The sequence below is a fragment of the Stenella coeruleoalba genome, assembly GCF_951394435.1.
Source record: "Stenella coeruleoalba genome assembly, chromosome: 6".
NCBI classification, from domain to species: domain Eukaryota; kingdom Metazoa; phylum Chordata; class Mammalia; order Artiodactyla; family Delphinidae; genus Stenella; species Stenella coeruleoalba.
Window position 1 is genome coordinate 84,625,381 of NC_137151.1, and position 18,656 is coordinate 84,644,036.

Genomic DNA, 18,656 nt, shown 5'->3' on the forward strand with positions numbered 1-18,656 from the left:
AGATTTGCAGTGGAGAAATAATTTTTTGAAAAGACCCCAATGGGGAAAATCTTTGAACCAGTGTTTCATATTTCAAATAAGGTACATATTTTGTTATTATTACAACTTTTTCTGCTCTGTTATTATATAACAACTTCAGTTTTTCATTATTCACCCTTTGCTACAAATATACAGCTTTATCAAACAAGGAGAGAAACGTTTTGGAAGTTACTGACAATGTCTTTGAGGGTTCCTTGCGTAGTTTTCAGTAAAGTTAGTAAAACCATGCTGTCATGATGTTTGTAGTTATAAATTTCATGTGGAGCACTAAACAGGCCAAAAACAACCTTGATAAAATTAGTAAACATATTTGCGCGTGTGTGTGTGTGTGTGTGTGTGTGTGTGTGTGTATGTGTATGTGTATGGTATAAAACGGAAATAATTTAAGTTGCAGTGTTGTGCAGGAGTACAGTGTCCCGAGTACACTCTACTTAATATAAGAATATACTTAGGGGCTTCGCTGGTGGCACAGTGGTTGAGAGTCCGCCTGCCGATGCAGGGGACACGGGTTCGTGCCCCGGTCCGGGAAGATCCCACATGCCGTGGAGCGGCTGTGCCCGTGAGCCATGGCCGCTGAGGCTGCGCATCTGGAGCCTGTGCTCCACAGCGGGACAGGCCACGGCAGTGAGAGGCCTGTGTACCGCAAAAAAAAAAAAAAAAAGAATATACTTATGTTTAATATAAGAATGTACTATTTAATATAAGAATACATATAAATAAGAATATATAAGAATACACACTGATACTCAGCAGTTATTGTATGCTAAAGGCAATATCTCATTTACTTTATCTCACAACAACCCCAATAGATAGGTTCTCTTATCCTTATTATTCATATGAAGGAACTGAAGTTCAGAAAGGTTAAGTTACTCATCCAGTGTCATGTAGCTAGTAAGTGGTGGTGGAATCGGAACACAAGTGCAGGTCTTTCTAATTCCAAAGCCCTATCACCTGTCCTTTGAACTGGTAAAGGCGAAATCACAAGTCAGCATGGAAGAATTCTGCAGAAATTCAGGTTGGGAATTTACTTTGGATTTTTACCACATTACATATAACAAAATAAATTCCAGATGGGATAGAGAGTTAAATTTTAAAAACAAAAGAAGCAATAAAATAAAGCTTTAGAAAACTAGAGGGTAGATTTGAGTACTTCTCAGATCTCTAAAGGAGAATGTCTTTTTGAATAGTATAGTAATAGAAGAAGTCACAAAGTAAAATATAAGTAATATACAACTATAGTATACAAAATTAAAACTTTTTTTTTTTTTTGCGGTACGCGGGTCTCTCACTGTTGTGGCCTCTTCTGTCGCGGAGCAACAGGCTCCGGTCGCGCAGGCTCAGCGGCCATGGCTCACGGGCCCAGCCGCTCCGCGGCATGTGGGATCTTCCCGGACAGGGGCACGAACCCGTGTCCCCTGCATCGGCAGGCGGACTCTCAACCACTGCGCCACCAGGGAAGCCCTAAAAAATTTTTTGATTATCAAAACAAAAGTATAAATTGGCTACAATTAAGAAAACAACACCCAGTACTGGCAAGGAAAACTGTCATATATTGCTTATGATACAATAAAGCAATAAAGGCCCTTGAGTAACATATGTAAAGGACATAAAAATATTCATCCCTTTGTACTAATTCTACTTCTGGGAACCTATTGTATTAGATCATCTAAACTATGGAAAATGCTGTCTCCATGAAAATATTTTTGCAGTGTTTCTCATAAAACCAAAAATAAGGCGAATAATCTAAATGTCCAATATGAAGATAGTGATTAAACTGTCAAACCACCAGATGAAATGTTATATAATCATTATTATCAATGATCATAAAATCTATGTTCCAGTGTAAAACACTGTGGATGTATAAACTTTTAATCTTTTTCATTTATGTTTTTATTGAGGTTACAACTGTAGAAATAAGGTAATTGTACCTTGAGAGACTGAAATCAAGTATTGTACATTAAAATCTTAATCATGATTATTCAGGTAATAGGATTAAGGTGGATTTCTTTACTTCATTTTCTGAGTTTTTGATAATATGGTTATTTTAAAGTAAAAAGGACATATTCTTTGACCCACAGGATGGGTTTCCAGATTTCCAGGACTCTGTGCAGACACTCTTCCAGCAGGCTAAAGCTAAGAGTGAGGAACTCGCTGCTCTTAGTTCACAGGTAACGTCAACCACCAGTTACTATTTCATAACAGCATCTGTAGGTTAAAAAATAAATGGCTGCTTCGACTAGCTTCAGTTTTAAATTCACTTTCATCCAAAGACTGAATTTATTTCTGGTTGTTTTTACAATGTCACCTGATCCACAGCTGTATCAGTGAGATAGCAGCATCAGCTAGGTTTAGTTTGCTTTGTGAGCAAAACCCGACATCTGCTACTTATTTTTTCTTTGAAGTTTTGTAGGAATTAATACAGATTCTCTACTTAAGAAAGAAGCAACTTGATACCAGGAAAACAGCCATGTTGATTATGTGTGTAATACAACTCTGAGATAAAATAGTTCTAGTTCTCAATAATATATTAATAGTCAACATTGTAACTATTGTTGAATCATTTCAATTCATGTATAATGCAAAATTAATTAATATATAGCTTCAGGTGCTTTTGCTGCTAAGTTATTTGATCGTGTACACAGAAATTAACATTTTAAAAAGTCATTTTTGCCTTTTAGAAAGTACTGTAAGTTTTATTCCTGTTGATCTTCTCACTAGTGACTGCTTTTGGTCAGATTTAGTAGTGCCAAGTTTTGTGTTTTCATGTTAAGAGGATGAAAAATACATTTCCCCCTCAGAAATCTTATTGAAATTTTATTAATTAATTAGTTACAAATTTAAATGAATTGAAGTTATGGTTCCTTTTGATCTCGTTTATTTATTTATTTTTAACATCTGTATTGGAGTATAATTGCTTTACAATGGTGTGTTAGTTTCTGCTTTATAACAAAGTGAATCAGCTATACATATACATATATCCCTATATCTCCTCCCTCTTGCGTCTCCCTCCAACCCTCCCTATCCCAACCGTCTAGGTGGTCACAAAGCACCGAGCTGAACTCCCTGTGCTATGCGGCTGCTTCCCACTAGCTATCGGTTTTACATTCGGTAGTGTATATATGTCTGTGCCACTCTCTCACTTTGTCCCAGCTTACCGTTCCCCCTCCCCGTATCCTCAAGTCCATTCTCTATGTCTGCGTCTTTATTCCTGTCCTGCCCCTAGGTTCTTCAAAACCTTTTTTTTTTTTTTTTCAGATTCCATATATATGTGTTAGCATACGGTATTTGTTTTTCTCTTTCTGACTTCACTCTGTATGACAGACTCTAGGTCCATCCACCTCACTACAAGTAACTCAATTTCGTTTCTTTTTATGGCTGAGTAATATTCCATTGTATATATGTGTCACATCTTCTTTATCCATTCGTTTATTTGATTCAGAATAATGGTATAAGCTTTCATCCTATTCTGTGAGTTAATATATTTCACCTATTGATTTTTACTACTGTGAATCAGGATTGTTTGTAACATATATATAACTTTATATAGTAGATGCCTTGTATTGCTCTTCTGTATAGCATGGCAGTGATTCCTATCTGTGTATTTTGACTATTACCTCCTTGGCAGAATATCACTGCTTTGACTGTCATAGGTATTATCACACATAGGTAATTTAGAGCAGTGCATAGAGAAGGGACTTAGAGAACACATGCAGAGATAAATTTATATGTCAGCCAACTAATTGTGTACTTTAAAACATGTCTTTTTATGATGGGTTGGAAAATACTGCAGTTTCATTCCATGATGAAGGTGAAGATCCTCGTTGGCACTGATGTTTTTCTGCATAAGTTGCATTGCTTAATTTTAGAGGGAGGTGTGTTTGTCTTGTTCTTCTAGACAGCCGTTTTACACCTTTTCTCCCCCAAATATACTGTCATCATATCAGAGTTTGTGTAGTGCCAGATCCTAAAATAAAAATGCCAAGACTTCGCCCTGTGTTTTAGAAGCAGTTTATAACAGATGTTGCTGTTGCTCTGAGGTTCCTTTTTTAAAAAATCTTTAAAAGGACTTGGTATCTTAGAAAACAAAGCTAAGGTTATTTTGCTTTTGAGCTAGAATGGAATTCTCTTTACAGAATTGAGCAGAAAGCTTTTTTCCTTTCGTACAAAATCTAACATTCTGTGTTTTAACATGATGATATAGACATCAGTGCATATTTATGGAACGTGTATACCACATGAAGTATGAACTAATTTTAATGACTACTAAATATATTTGCTGCAGTCTGAAATTGGCATCTTTAAACCATTAAAAAATCTAGAATGTTTTAGTTACTTTATTTTCACTTTACTTACTAGCAGCCTGAAAAGGTGATGGCAAAGCAGATGGAGTTCCTTTGCACCCAAGCTGGCTATGACAGACTGCAGCATGCTGAAAGAAGACTGTGTGCAGGACTTTACAGGCAAAGCTCAGAAGAGCACAGCCCTAATGGCTTGACTTCTGATAACACTGATGGACAAGGTACATCTTTAGAGTGACCCACACCTTTAGAGCCAGCTACTCTGTGCACTTCAAAGGGAAACAAAAAATGGCTGGTTTTTTAAAACTTGATATTTTATGGAGATTATTTTATAGGTTCTCTATCAAAATTAATTTTTAAATTGTCCCTTTTTATAAAAAGGAAAGAATTCTTCCTGCAAATATAACTTGTAGAGTTTTTTTTTAACGTTATTATCCCTAAATAATAGCTGGCACATGTGATTGACATATATTTTGTAGAGGGTGGATGGGAATGGGAGATGTAAACAGTACAGATCATTTTTCCTGAAGAAATGGATTCCATGGGAGATGTTTATCATTTTTTAAAAGATTAAAACTTTGGATTTTTTTAGGCTTCATAAACAGATTTGTCTGAAATTTATAACATTTGGTTCCTAAGAGAATGTGGTGACTGCTTCTAAAGTACTAGGACAGAGTACAGAGATTTGAGGAGACAATATAAGAATGGAGAGACTTGTAGAAATTTTGTCTTCTTTCAGGCTTCACATTGGCCTGTAGTCCCTATGAAAATATTTTGTGTGGTGTATACTTTGGAAATTGTTCTCTTAAACACAGGTGTAGAAAGTTTTGATTCATGAGCATTTTTACCATTTTAAAAATTATTTCATTTTTTTGTATCCACAATGTGAAGAAAATCCCAAGTCATTGTCATTCACTCATTCAACAAATATTTTTTTAGTATCTCCTATGTGCCAGGCACACTTCTAGGCACTGAAAATGCAGCAGTGAATAAGATAAAGCTCCCTGCTCCCTTGGAGCTTGCACTTGCGTGGAGGGAGATGTATAGCATATAGGTATAGAACTAGATCCTCTAGTTTCAAATAGTGATAGTGTTTGAAGAAAAACAATTTTGTAGGACTTTTTTTTTATGTATTATTATACTTTTTTCAGAGAGTGGTTACTGTCGTCAAAAAAATAAGTTTTCTTTCTAAGTAAGAATACCATCTTAACCCGCATTCTTTAACTATAGAGTAAAACATTACACATCAGCAGATCAGAGTACTGGCAAAGAACGTTCTTCCTTTTTAGAATATTACAGAAACTTTTTAGTAGAAGTCTTGTTTAACTTCTCCAGTCATCCTTGACAGTTAAGACTGGAGTTAAGGGACTTCCCTGGTGGCGCAGTGGTTAAGAATCCGCCTGCCAGTGCAGGGGACACGGGTTCGAGCCCTGGTCTGGGAAGATCCCACATGCCGTGGAGCAACTAAGCCCGTGCACCACAACTGCTGAGCCTGGGCTCTAGAGCCTGCGAGCCACAACTACTGAGGCCCTTGAGCCTGGAGCCTGTGCTCTGCAACAAGAGAAGCCACCACGAGAAGCCCGCGCACTGCCATGAAGAGTAGCCCCTGCTCGCCACAACTAAAGAAAGCCCGCGTGCAACAACGAAGACCCAACACAGCCAAAAATAAATTAATTAATTAGTTAATTTTTTTTAAAAAAGACTGGAGTTAAGATGCAAAGGCATTAATGAAAGATTTGATGACTCTAATTTGTGACCCCAGGATAATCCAGTGTAGGGCACCAATTTGCTAAGTATGATGGATTTAGGTTTATGATAGAGTATGATTTGGCATATGAAACCTTTTTTACCATATCTGTTCTAATTATATTTTTTCGTGGATTTGCCATAGGTTTTGTTGTTGTTGTTGTTCTAGTAATGGGTAATTGGCTTGAAGCCATCTCTGTCTCTGTAGTATTTGTTGTTATGTGGTTAGTGACCTGCCTTGGTAAAATGGTTGCACTAGTAAGAAAATGCCCCACAGAGGTGATGCATTATCTGCCAGAGCTGGGGTGCATACTGGAAATCTCAGTCTTTTCTTTAGTTTGTGATTAGCTCTTCAAAATGTCCTGGCAGAATGGTAGATCTTGAGACTAGCATGAGTTGCCATTTTCCTCCTAAACTATTATTTTAGATATTTCTCCAGCTATTTAAATTCTTCCAGTGCCTGTCGACTTTCCTTACTTATTTCCTAAGGAGTGTTCAGGCGATTTGTGAAAACTTATTTTTAAGAAAAACCATGATGCGTCTTTAATTACTCATATTGCTTTTTTTTTTCTTTTCATTAGGCGAAAGACCTTTGAACCTCCGAATGCCTAATTTACAGAACAGACAACTCCATCATTTTGTGGTGGATGGGGAGCTGAGTAGACATTACTCCAGTGAGGCGAAGTCCCACTCATCAGGTGAGAATGTGGGATGTGCTTAGAGGGAGTAATATTTGAATAAAGCATCTTTCCATTCTAATCTCCTAACTTCCACTGTCCCCCTCCTTAAAAAAGGGTCATTACTAATGATGTTACTAGTCCGTTTTCTCCCCTTGGAAGTAACAGATTGCTATGTTAATAGCCAGTCTTTTTGAGAACATGATATTCCAAAGGACTGACAGGGAAAAGCTCTTGAAGATTGAGATTATTTTGATTAGCTATTACATGAATGGTGACTTTATACACAATTCTGAACCAGATAATAAATGGCTGGTTTCAGTTATGTAATTCCCTTTTCCAGCCTTTCATAATATGAAATTGATGGACTATATGTTTGCTGTCCTGCTAAGAAAACCTTGTGTACCAAAATCTAAACTTTTCATGCAGCTGCATTTGGGGGATGATATTTGTATTTCAGAAGTAAACTGAGCTCCATAAAAGGACAAGCTGTTCCTTATTATAGTTTGGTGTTTTCATGTTTTTATCCAAGTAAAGTGAGTTATACAGACTTAAAGTATTAGACACCAACACCATTTGAAAGAATCTGGTATCATCCAATCTTTGAGCTAAAGTAACTTTAGGAGTTACTTGAAATCACTTGTTTCATCTGTAAAATAGAAATAATTTCTGCCTCATAGAATAGTTATGAGGATTAAACAAGATCGCCTATAGGCATTGCCTGGCTGATAGGAACTCAGTAAATGGTAGCTACTATTTTTATTCTTCTTCTTATGCTGAATTTCTGTATAGAGAGGAAAATTCATGAAGTGAACTGCCTAATTTCAGATAAGCTATTAATGTTGGTTACTTTTCTAGAATCCTTTTTAAAGTGTGTGTGTGTGTGTGTGTGTGTGTGTGTGTGTGTGTGTATCCCCCAGTATTAGTACTTCATGTAAATATTACATTTTATTGGCATTCTGTAGTATTTGTTTGAGGTTGAAATAATTATTCATGTAACTCCAAGGAATGAGTCCTGTGAAAATAGAATCTTCATTCTTTTATCCCTATTTCTCCCACCTTAAGGTTTCATGGCTAGAGAAACTTTTAAAAATAGTTCCATGTTTAAACATAGAAGCTGTTTTTCTGCCTCATGTCTTCATTGATAGTAAATATTTTAGACAATAACTTTGTTGTATACGAGTGGCCAGTTTTATTTTATATATTTTATGTATCACTTTGGACCAAGCATTAAATAAAAATCAGTAGGTTCTATATGCTGTGTGCTTTATATACATTTTATGATTTAAGTCGCATATCACCCTGTGTAGATACTATCCCCATTTTATAGATGAAGACACTAAGGCTCAGAGAGGTGTGTAACTTGCCCAGAGATGTATACAGCTAGTAATTGGCAGAAATGGAATATAAATCCAGAATCCAAACTCTTAACCTCAACTCTGTAAACATAAAAATTTTATATGGAATTGCAGAGTCATGAATAATTGATACTGCTTGCTTTGGAGTTTGGGGGTTTGTTTTTAAGTTTGTTTTTTTGTATCCATTGATTTAAAATATCAATACATTTTGTGTTTCTCTTTTTATACAGAGAGCCTGGGGATTTTAAAAGACTACCCTCACTCAGCTTTTACTTTAGAAAAGAAAGTCATCAAAACAGAGCCTGAAGATTCAAGATAGCTATGATTCTCCCACTGTTCTCTGGAAATGGCATCAGATTTAAGGATAATGCTCCATCATAGAAATAAGCCTTAATAACCAATGTTGCCTCATTCAGCACAAACAGATTTCATAGCCAAAGCTTAAGGACTGATACAGTAATCTGTGGAAACCAGGAAGACAAAACTACAGCCACAAAAGAAAATTAAGAGAATGTTACAATCTGTAACAGAAATACTGATCCACATTCCTCTGTAAGTCATTTTATGTGGAAAGGCTTACAAATTAATATTGTAAGCATTAATTATTTAAGAATGTACAATGTATTTGTATAATTTATAGAAGTAAAATCTAGATGTTGAGACCTGTTTGGGCCAATAGGTGTGGATACAGTTTATCTTACTTGAAATTTCATTGTCTACTTTAAGTGTGTTTTGCGTAAATATTGTATGTCAGAGTTTAGAATCTTTGCAGTCATAAAAAAGAAAGTTTAAGTGATGTAGTTATTGGCAAAGTTGTAACGACTTTGGAAAAATGGAAAGCAAATACTCAATTTAAGTCAGGAAAATGTTGTAGATTTAATATCTGATAAAACTGATTTTGTTTAATAGGAAATGTGTCATTTCATAGTAGTCACATGTCATTTTTACTGGCTTAATTAGGCACATAGTTAATAAATACTGGAGTAATGTCAAAAAAATGAGCAATAGAGTATAAAAACCTCTCTTACCTAGTTGACCCAGGTTGCATTTTATGATAGCTACTTAAGGTATAACAAAAATAGGAAGCTATTAGTTGGACAGAGAACTAGAAACAAGTGGACAGATGTGTAAAAGCCTTGACTTAAAATTATTATTTCAGAATGTGTTATATAGATTAAGACATAGTAAGTTAACCCTAAATGTGATAAGGATGGTGACTGTTAACAAAGGCTATAATATATAGTAGAGTAAGTACTGTTTTATATCCAGAAATTCTTCTCTACGCACCAGAGTCAGAGAAGCTAGATGGCTCTCCCTGGGGAATGTCTTCCCATGCAGACCATCACAGGTTTAGACAATCAGTGCATCCACATTTGCAGGCATATTTCTATGGAGGTTTAGTTGACACATATTATTTATTTTACAATTTCATTTTTGTATACTTTTCAGATTTATGAATGCAGTTTTTTCTTAAAACTCATTTTAACTTGAAAATCTGTTTTAATTCCCCCTATTTAATTAATGGGTTGTATGCCTATATATGAGGGTGTGCTTAAATGTTAATAACATACTTGCATACTTACTAGAATTTCACATTGGAATCCATAGTGAAAAACAAATACTACTTCTACCAATTTACATTTTTTCTGTTGGTTTAAGAGAAGATGTTTGACAGCTTTACCTACTTCCTCCAGATTCATCTAAACCCAGATATTGCTGAGAAGAGTGTATTGACTTGGAATATGTGTTTTTTATGTTGTTTTCGGTTCTGCTCTAGGTCATGACTATGTAAAAAATATTAAGTTATAATCTATTATACTAAAATTCATCAGCCAAATGTTAGATGAAATGTCTGCACTGTAGTCTCTGATCACTGTCACATATATAATTCCTTTTTCATTTTGATTTGTAGAATAGCTTTACAGTAGAAACACCAGTAAACAACTTTTATACTATTAAAAGGCTTTTTTTCCTTCCTAAATGTTTTAATTGTACCATAGTGTTTTGCCCACTGAAGAAGCTTTTTATGGACTTTGCAACTTTGTTGCTAGCTTGAGGTTGATTATTGTGATTGTATTGTTCACTGTGCATAGAAATAGTATGAATACGATTTACATAGATTGTTCAGTTTTTAATATTAGCCATAGAACTGGTTAGTATCTCAGTAGTTTCATGAAACGTTTCCTGTATTCTAATCTATTTTGAGAAATTCTGTGGGTTTTTTTTAATTGTGTCTTATGGTTCAAGTTTGTAGATTTTAATAAGCAAAAATTTTTAAAGATGTGGTAATCTTACAACTAATATTTATCTGTCTTTCATGACCGCACAAACTGCATCTTTAAATCCATAAATAAGTTTCCTTAAGTATCATACTTTTCTGGTCTTTCATGCTTAGTGATAAGGGGGAAGCACAAGAAAAATTTCAGTAGAATACAGTTTTTATTTTGTAAACACTAATGTATTAAACTTGCTATACATTGAAGCAAATAATATATATTTTTATTTGAATTGTATATATGAATTGGATGTTATAACTAGTTGATTTTTTTCATTGTGTTAGAGGTATTTTCACTGAACAAGGTCAATTGGTTACCTCAGTATTACAACCAATATAATCCAAGGGACCATTTCTCCCCAAGTCCGTTTTGTACTTTATTACGTGAAGTCTGCGTTTCTGTGACTATTAAAGCTGTTGGTGACGTGGGATGAGTGCAGTTGCTTCCTGTGGCAATAAAGACTTTGTGTGCCCCACGTATCTCTGTTTATAGAGCTTTCTGCATAGCACTCCTCACAGTAGTATTAGCCTACCTGTCTCCCCTCTCTCATTTGGTCTGGGCTTGAGTATTAGGGGCCAGGGGCTTATTATACCTTAAGACTAAATATTATTGTCAGCTACCTTCATTTTTATAAAGTTATTTGGCAGACAGGTACTCTGGTCTGTCAGAGAGAGAATTTGGTTTATTTTGTTCTCACTTAAGAGAATGTTACAAAGACATTTTGAAAACTACCCACCATGTCTAACCAGCTAAATTAATAAATAAAAGGGGGAACATTAGGATTTAACATTCATGATATGCTAATATTTGCAAAGTCTTAATGTGATTTGGTCTCAGTATTAAGGGCTAATTATATGAAATTCAACTAACCTGTGGTAGAGAATTAGCAGAAGCTTTGCAACAAAGTGCAAAAATAGTGCTGAAGCCACACACTCACTGAGCTGATGGCTCAGCTTCAAAAATAGTGCTGAGCCACACACTCAGGTGAGGGTGGAGGCCACAGAAGAAATATAAGACATGGTCTTTGCCCTTTGGGAACCCAATACCTAGTTGAATGGGAACTATTACCACTCAGATAAAATCCAAATTTCAGTGTGTTACAGAGGGATGAATAAGGAACTGACATTTAACTGCATTCTGTGTTCAGTAGGTATTATGGTAGTAGATACTTTACAGGTGAAAGAAAGCACATTTAGTGAGTGACACTCGAGATCAGCCAGGACTGGAATAGTTAACAGAAAGAGATGGGGTGTGCTTATAAAGTCATAATGGTAGTACATTTCAACTTGAGATCACTTTTTAAAAAATTATTAAGCTGAATGCTTGAAAATAATGCTTGCCGTGAATAATCATTCTTTTGACAGTCCCGTTGAACCCATCAGAAGGCAGGGGGAAAAAAGTGCTTTTTCCTGTCCTTAATTAGTAAAACCACTTGGGTAAAAGCTTTAAGATTTGGTGACTGTGAGCACCTAGTGTGCCTTTACAATTATAGTTGATGGTATTGAAAGACTTGAAACCTAAATAAGCATGCAAGGAATTTCCTAACACATGGTCTGCTCACTTGGCTACTCAAATGTTTTAAGTATTACTGACACAGTACCCATTTTGCTGGTGACTTCACTTAATACTGCACTGAGTCTTCAAAAGAAAATCAACAAGACATTAACCTAATGAAACTAGGAGGTCTGTCTCTTATAGGAAATGAATTCAGTTAGTAAAAAGCTGAAGTTAGAATTGAGCAAACGTGTTGTGTTTGTAACAGCTTGAAGCATAAGACCAAATATGGTAGCTGCTATTTAACTAAAAACCAACTTATGGCCCAGCTGTGTGCATGGGTGGCATTTCAGGGAATACAGGCTTATTTATTTGTTATCTGTGGGTGTTCTCATAAATGAGATTCTCAAGTGGGCCTCCAACGTTAATAAAAGAATGATCCAATGTCCAGAAATTTGTTTTTATTGTAAATACGTTTAATCTCAAAAATCCTTCCTGTTGACTGTTTCTTTAGTGACTCTATGATTCTTATTTTACATAGGAGTGATCAAAAGCTAAATGCCAGTGTTTTTCTTACTTTCTGAGTATGCAGTAGTTAAAGCTTTAAAACCTCTTCTCTGGCCTTTGTTTCTACTGACATACGAAATTTTTTTAAAAAGGAAAAAAACACCTGTATGGTGTTTTAAATTTTTTATGCAGAGCTAATCAGAAATTTATTTTGTAAGTTCACAATCAACTGATAAAGTTAGAATCCAAAAACTTACTGTGTTTAACTTTTTAAGTTCAACATAAATCTTTTTCTATCCATAAGTTTATTTATTTTTAAATTTTTATTATAGTTGCTTTACAACGTTGTGTTAGTTTCTACTGCACAGCAAAGTGAATCAGCTATATGTATATATCTATCCCCTGTTTTTTGGATTTCCTTCTCATTTAGGTCACCACAGAGCACTGAGTAGCGTTCCCTGTGCTATACAGTAGGTTCTCATTAGTTATCTATTTTATACATAGTATCAGTAGCAATTTTACGGGAACTATGAATAACGGTTGATTCCATTTACAAAATTGGTTAAGATCCTTTATATTTTTATTCTTTCATATTCTGCCTGTCTTCTAAGGGCCACAACATTTTAAAGTATTAAAACAATATCCTGTTGAATTCTGGGTCTCCAGGATGTATCTGTTTGGTCACAGTTTCCAAGGTTTTATTGTTCTGACAGCTAAATAATCTACTTCCAAGTATTGCTCCCAATAAGGTTAAAGGTCTATTCTTTACCAGTTCATCTTCAGTTAAAGGAAATTTTTATGACATTTTTGTAGCAATTGCATAAAACTCGCAAGAGAAATGCGAGTTCTGTGATTCATCAGAAACGAATCACGAAAAATGCTGATGTTAGTTTTATTTCAACATCCATATCAAATGTTTAGTTATGATCCTTTTTCTGTTGCCTCTAATTTTTTTGTACTGTATTATACAATTGCTGTCTGTTTAAGTTTTCCAGTGTAACTTCTCAAAAGAATTGACTTCTTCACAGTCTCAGAAATAGAGTTAATTGAATGCTGCCATCAATCATAATATTGCAAAATGCAGATTAAGTACATATAACACTGGTTTAAGATGGTAGCGCCAAACAAGTGTTACAATCAACCCAAGAATTTTTGTCATCAGCCTATTAAGAGTGACAAACTTTGTGAATTTCCTGGTAGTCCAAACAATTTGGTAATCAACCCAGGCTAGTTTTGCTGTGGGTGAGTACCAGTGACGGTATAAGTTAGATTGTGCTTCATATTTACACATTCTGAAACCTTATGAGTCATCTTTGCATTAAAAGCTTGCACCTCATAAATTTATGCTAAAAGTGCCGTGTTCAACACCCACACACAATCCTAAGCAAATAAGGCCATTCTCATGTAACTGTCACAGACACCCTCTGCTGACAGGTCACTAAGGCTCAAGTATGTAGGAAGGTATTTAAGTAGTGCACACGTAGGTGGAATCTTAGTGGTAACCGGCTCAGCAGAGGCATTTTATAATTTTCTGAGACTACCTACCATCCTCAACTGTGAACTGTTAAGCCAAACATCTGTGGTCTAGCCCCATGCCCTGCCATTTAGTATCCTTCCCAGAAGACAAAGTGATCTTTTTGGTAGCATGTTCTCATACTGTGGGTCCTCCAGAGTCACATCATTTTAGTTATAATTCCAAAAAGGAGTACACACTTTCTACCCTCAGGTCTCTGACAACGTAATGTAAGGATGTTTTCCATCAGCAGTTAAAATGGACTAGGTCATCTTTTTCCTTTCTGAAATCAGCCAGTTATTCTATCATCAGAACATGCCCGTACATTGATGAGTGAATTTCTTCTGCATGCATCAGCTAATTCTCAAATTGGAGCACATCTTTCTGAGTTTTACTTATGGGAAGACAGCTTGTGTAAAATAAGACAGACATATCACAGATATAACCAGGTACTTAACTCCAATTCTTAGAATATTAAAAAGCAATATCCACTTGTTAAAAAGATTAACAAGTAAATTTTAGGTTACCTAAACTTATTCAAAGAGAAGAAAAAAAATAATATATTGTAATATTTAAAAGTGAGAAGAGAGATCTAATTTCCCAAGATTTTAACTATTATGTATATAATAGTTTATAGGAAAAATATGTCACTTGTATGCTCCTTTATTAAAAAGACAACTAGTTCTGCTTTGCAAAGCACATGATCTAAAGCAGGCTTATATTTCTAGTGACAGTTGTAGTAGTGCCATATATCAGATTTACCATTTTCTAGCACTGGGCTAACTGCTGTACATTTAATCCTCTCTGCAACTCCAGGAGGTAATTATTATTACCCTCATTTTACAGATGAGGAAACGGAGGTCTCCAGATTAGGTAATTAGTTATCACACCCCTAGTAAGTAGTAACTTGGGCCAGTCCACTTGTTGGATGCCAGTCCCTGTGCACCCTAACCTGTCAAATTTCCTCTCAACTGAGTGGCCTATACTGTTTCAATGTTTAACACAATAAACACTTTGAAATGCAGATACAGCTTAAATATACACATATATAGAAACTACTGGGCCAAGACATGGAAAGAACCTAAATGTCCCTTGACAGAGCAATGGATATAGAAGATGTGGTGTTTATATACAATGGAATATTACTCAGCCATAAAAAAGAATGAACTAGGGCTTCCCTGGTGGCGCAGTGGTTGAGAGTCCACCTGCCAATGCAGCGGACGCGAGTTCGTGCCCCGGTCCGGAAGATCCCACATGCGGTGGAGCGGCTAGGCCCATGAGCCATGGCCACTGAGCCTGCGCGTCCGGAGCCTGTGCTCCGCAATGGGAGAGGCCACAATAGTGAGAGGCCCGCGTACCGCAAAAAAAAAAAAAAAAAAAAATGAACTAATGCCATTTGCAGCAACATGGATGGACCTAGAGATTATCATACTAAGTGAAGTAAGTCAGAAAGACAAATACCATATGGTATCACTTACATGTGGAATCTAAGATACAACGCAAATGGGCTTCCCTGGTGGCACAGTGGTTAAGAATCCGCCTGCCAAGGCAGGGGACACGGGTTCAAGCCCTGGTCTGGGAAGATCCCACATGCCATGGGGCAACTAAGCCCGTGCACCACAACTACTGAGCCTGCGCTCTAGAGCCCACAAGTCACAACTGCTGAAGCCCGTGCGCCTAGAGCCCGTGCTCTGCAACAAGAGAAGCCACCACAACGAGAAGCCTGCACACTGCAATGAAGAGTAGCCCCCGCTCACCACAACTAAAGGAGCCTGTGCGCAGCAACGAAGACCCAATGCAGCCAAAAATAAAAATAAATAAATAAGTTTAAAACAATTAAATAAATATGACACAAATGAACATATCTACAAAACAGAAACAGACTCACAGATATAGAGAACAGATGTGTGGTTGCCAAGGGGGAGGGGAGGTAGGGGAAGGAAGGATTGGGAGTTTGGGATTAGCAGATGCAATCTAGTATGTCTAGGATGGATAAACCAAAAGGTCCTACTGTATAGCACAGGAAATTATATTCAGTATCCTGTGATAACCCATAATGGAAACGCATATGAAAAATATATAAATGTATAACTGAATCACTTTGCTGTACAGCAGAAATTCACTCAACATTGTAAATCAACTATACTTCAATAAAAACCTTTTTTTAAAAACTAGAAAAAATTATCAATAGTTATCTTGGGCAGAGTAGAAGGACGTGCCCTCACTCCCTCTCGTGAGAGCGCTGGAATCACAACTAACTGCTGAACAGTCATTGATAGGAAGACACTATAACTCACCAAAAAAGATACCCCACATACAGACACAGGAGAAGCCACAATGAGACGGTAGGAGGGCCGCAATCACAATAAAATTGAATCCCATAACTGCTGGGTGGGTGACTCACAAACTGGGGAACTCATACCACAGAAATCCACCCACTGGAATGAAGGTTCTGAGCCCCATGTCAGGCTTCCCAACCTGGGGGTCCAGCAACAGGAGGAGGAATTCCTAGAGAATCAGACTTTGAAGTCTAGGGGATTTGATTGCAGGACTTCGACAGGACTGGGGGAAACAGAGACTCCACTCTTGGAGGGCACACACAAAGTAGTGTGCACATCAGGACCCAGGGGAAAGAGCAGTGACCCCATAGGAGACTGAATCAGACCTACCTGCTAGTGTTGGAGGGTCTCCTGCTGAGGTGGGGGGGGTGGCTGTGGCTCACTGCAGGGACAAGGACACTGGCAGCAGAAGTTCTGGGAAGTACTCCTTGGTGTGAGCCCTCTCAGAGTCTGCCATTAGCCCCACCAAAGAGCCAGGTAGGCTGCAGTGCTGGGTCACCTCAAGCCAAACAGAGAGGGAACCCAGCCCCACTCATCAGCAGACAAGTAGATTAAATATTTACTGAGTTCTGCCCACCAGAGCAACACCCAGCTGTACACACCACCAGACCCTCCCGTCAGGAAGCTTGCATAGCCTCATGCACCAAAGGGCAGAAAGCAGAAGCAAGAAGAACTACAATTCTGCAGCCTGTGGAATGAAAACCACATTCACAGAAAGACAGAAAGGCAGAAGACTATGTACCAGATGAAGGAACAAGATAAAACCCCAGAAAAACAATTAAATGAAGTGGAGATAGGCAACCTTCCAGAAAAAGAATTCGGAATGATGATAGTGAAGATGATCCAGGACCTCGGAAAAAGAATGGGGGCAAAGATCGAGAAGATGCAAGAAATGTTTAACAAAGACCTAGAAGAATTAAAGAACAAACAGACAGAGATGAACAATATAATAACTGAAATGAAAAGTACACTAGAAGGAATCAATAGCAGAATAACTGAGGCAGAAGAATGGATAAGTGACCGGGAAGACAATATGGTGGAACTCGCAGCTGTGGAACAGAATAAAGAAAAAAGAATTAAAAGAAATGACGACAGCCTAAGAGACCTCTGGGACAACATTAAATGCAACAATATTTGCATTATAGGGGTCCCAGAAGGAGACGAGAGAGAGAAAGGACCCGAGAAAATATTTGAAGAGATTATAGTCGAAAACTTCCCTAACATGGGAAAGGAAATAGCCACCCAAGTCCAGGAAGTGCAGAGAGTCCCAGGCAGGATAAACCCAAGGAGAAAAACGCTGAGACACATAGTAATCAAATTGACAAAAATTAAAGACAAAGAAAAATTATTAAAAGCGACAAAGGAAAAGCAACAAATAACATACAAGGGAACTCCCATACAGTTAACAGGTGATTTCTCAGCACAAACTCTACAAGCCAGAAGGGAGTGGCACAATATGTGTAAAGGGATGAAAGGGAAGAACCTACAACCAAGATTACTCTGCCTGGCAAGGATCTCATTCAGATTCGATGGAGAAATCAAAAGCTTTACAGACAAGCAAAAGCTAAGAGAATTCAGCACCACCAAACCAGCTCTACAACAAACGCTAAAGGAACTTCTCTAAGTGGGAAACGCAAGAGAAGAAATGGACCTACAAAACAAACCCAAAACAATTAAGAAAATGGTCATATGAACATACATATCGATAATTACCTTAACCGTGAATGGATTAAATGCTCCAACCAAAAGACACAGGCTTGCTGAATGGATACAAAAACAAGACCCATATATATGCTGTCTACAAGAGACCCACTTCAGACCTAGGGACACATACAGCCTGAAAGTGAGGGGATGAAAAAAGATATTCCATGCAAATGGAAATCAAAAGAAAGCTGGAGTAGCAGTACTCATATCAGATAAAATAGACTTTAAAATAAAGAATATTACAAGAGACAAGGAAGGACACTACATAATGATCAAGGGGTCAGTCCAAGAAGAAAATATAACAATTATAAATATATATGCACCCAACATAGGAGCACCTCAATACATAAGGCAACTGCTAACAGCTATAAAAGAGGAAATCAACAGTAACACAATAATAGTGGGGGACTTTAACACCTCACTTACACCAATGGACAGATCATCCAAACAGAAAATTACTGAGGAAACACAAGCTTTAAATGACACAATAGACCAGATAGATTTAATTGATATTTATAGGACATTCCATCCAAAAACAGCAGATTACACTTTCTTCTCAAGCGCGCACAGAACATTCTCCAGGATAGATCACATCTTGGGTCACAAATCAAGCCTCAGTAAATTTAAGAAAACTGAAATCATATCAAGCATCTTTTCCGACCACAACGCTATGAGATTAGAAATGAATTACAGGGAAAAAAACCA

At 36.9% G+C, this 18,656-nt stretch overlaps 1 protein-coding gene and 1 long non-coding RNA gene across 6 annotated transcripts in view; one reads left to right on the forward strand and one right to left on the reverse strand.

Moving 5' to 3' along the window:
* NAB1 (NGFI-A binding protein 1) overlaps window positions 1-10,873 on the forward strand; it is a 103,589-nt gene extending 92,716 nt beyond the window's left edge. For 4 of the 5 annotated variants that reach the window (XM_079925365.1, XM_079925364.1, XM_079925363.1 and 1 more), the window contains 4 exons: window positions 2,118-2,207; window positions 4,396-4,558; window positions 6,665-6,781; window positions 8,349-10,873. In XM_079925365.1, the coding sequence (XP_079781491.1) occupies window positions 2,118-2,207; window positions 4,396-4,558; window positions 6,665-6,781; window positions 8,349-8,437 (459 nt within the window). In that variant the 3' untranslated portion in view covers window positions 8,438-10,873. The remainder of the gene's footprint in view (window positions 1-2,117; window positions 2,208-4,395; window positions 4,559-6,664; window positions 6,782-8,348) is intronic. The other variant, XM_079925362.1, reaches the window with a different exon arrangement.
* Window positions 1-18,656, reverse strand: part of LOC307188362 — a 254,461-nt gene that overhangs the window by 29,504 nt on the left and 206,301 nt on the right. The window lies entirely within an intron of this gene.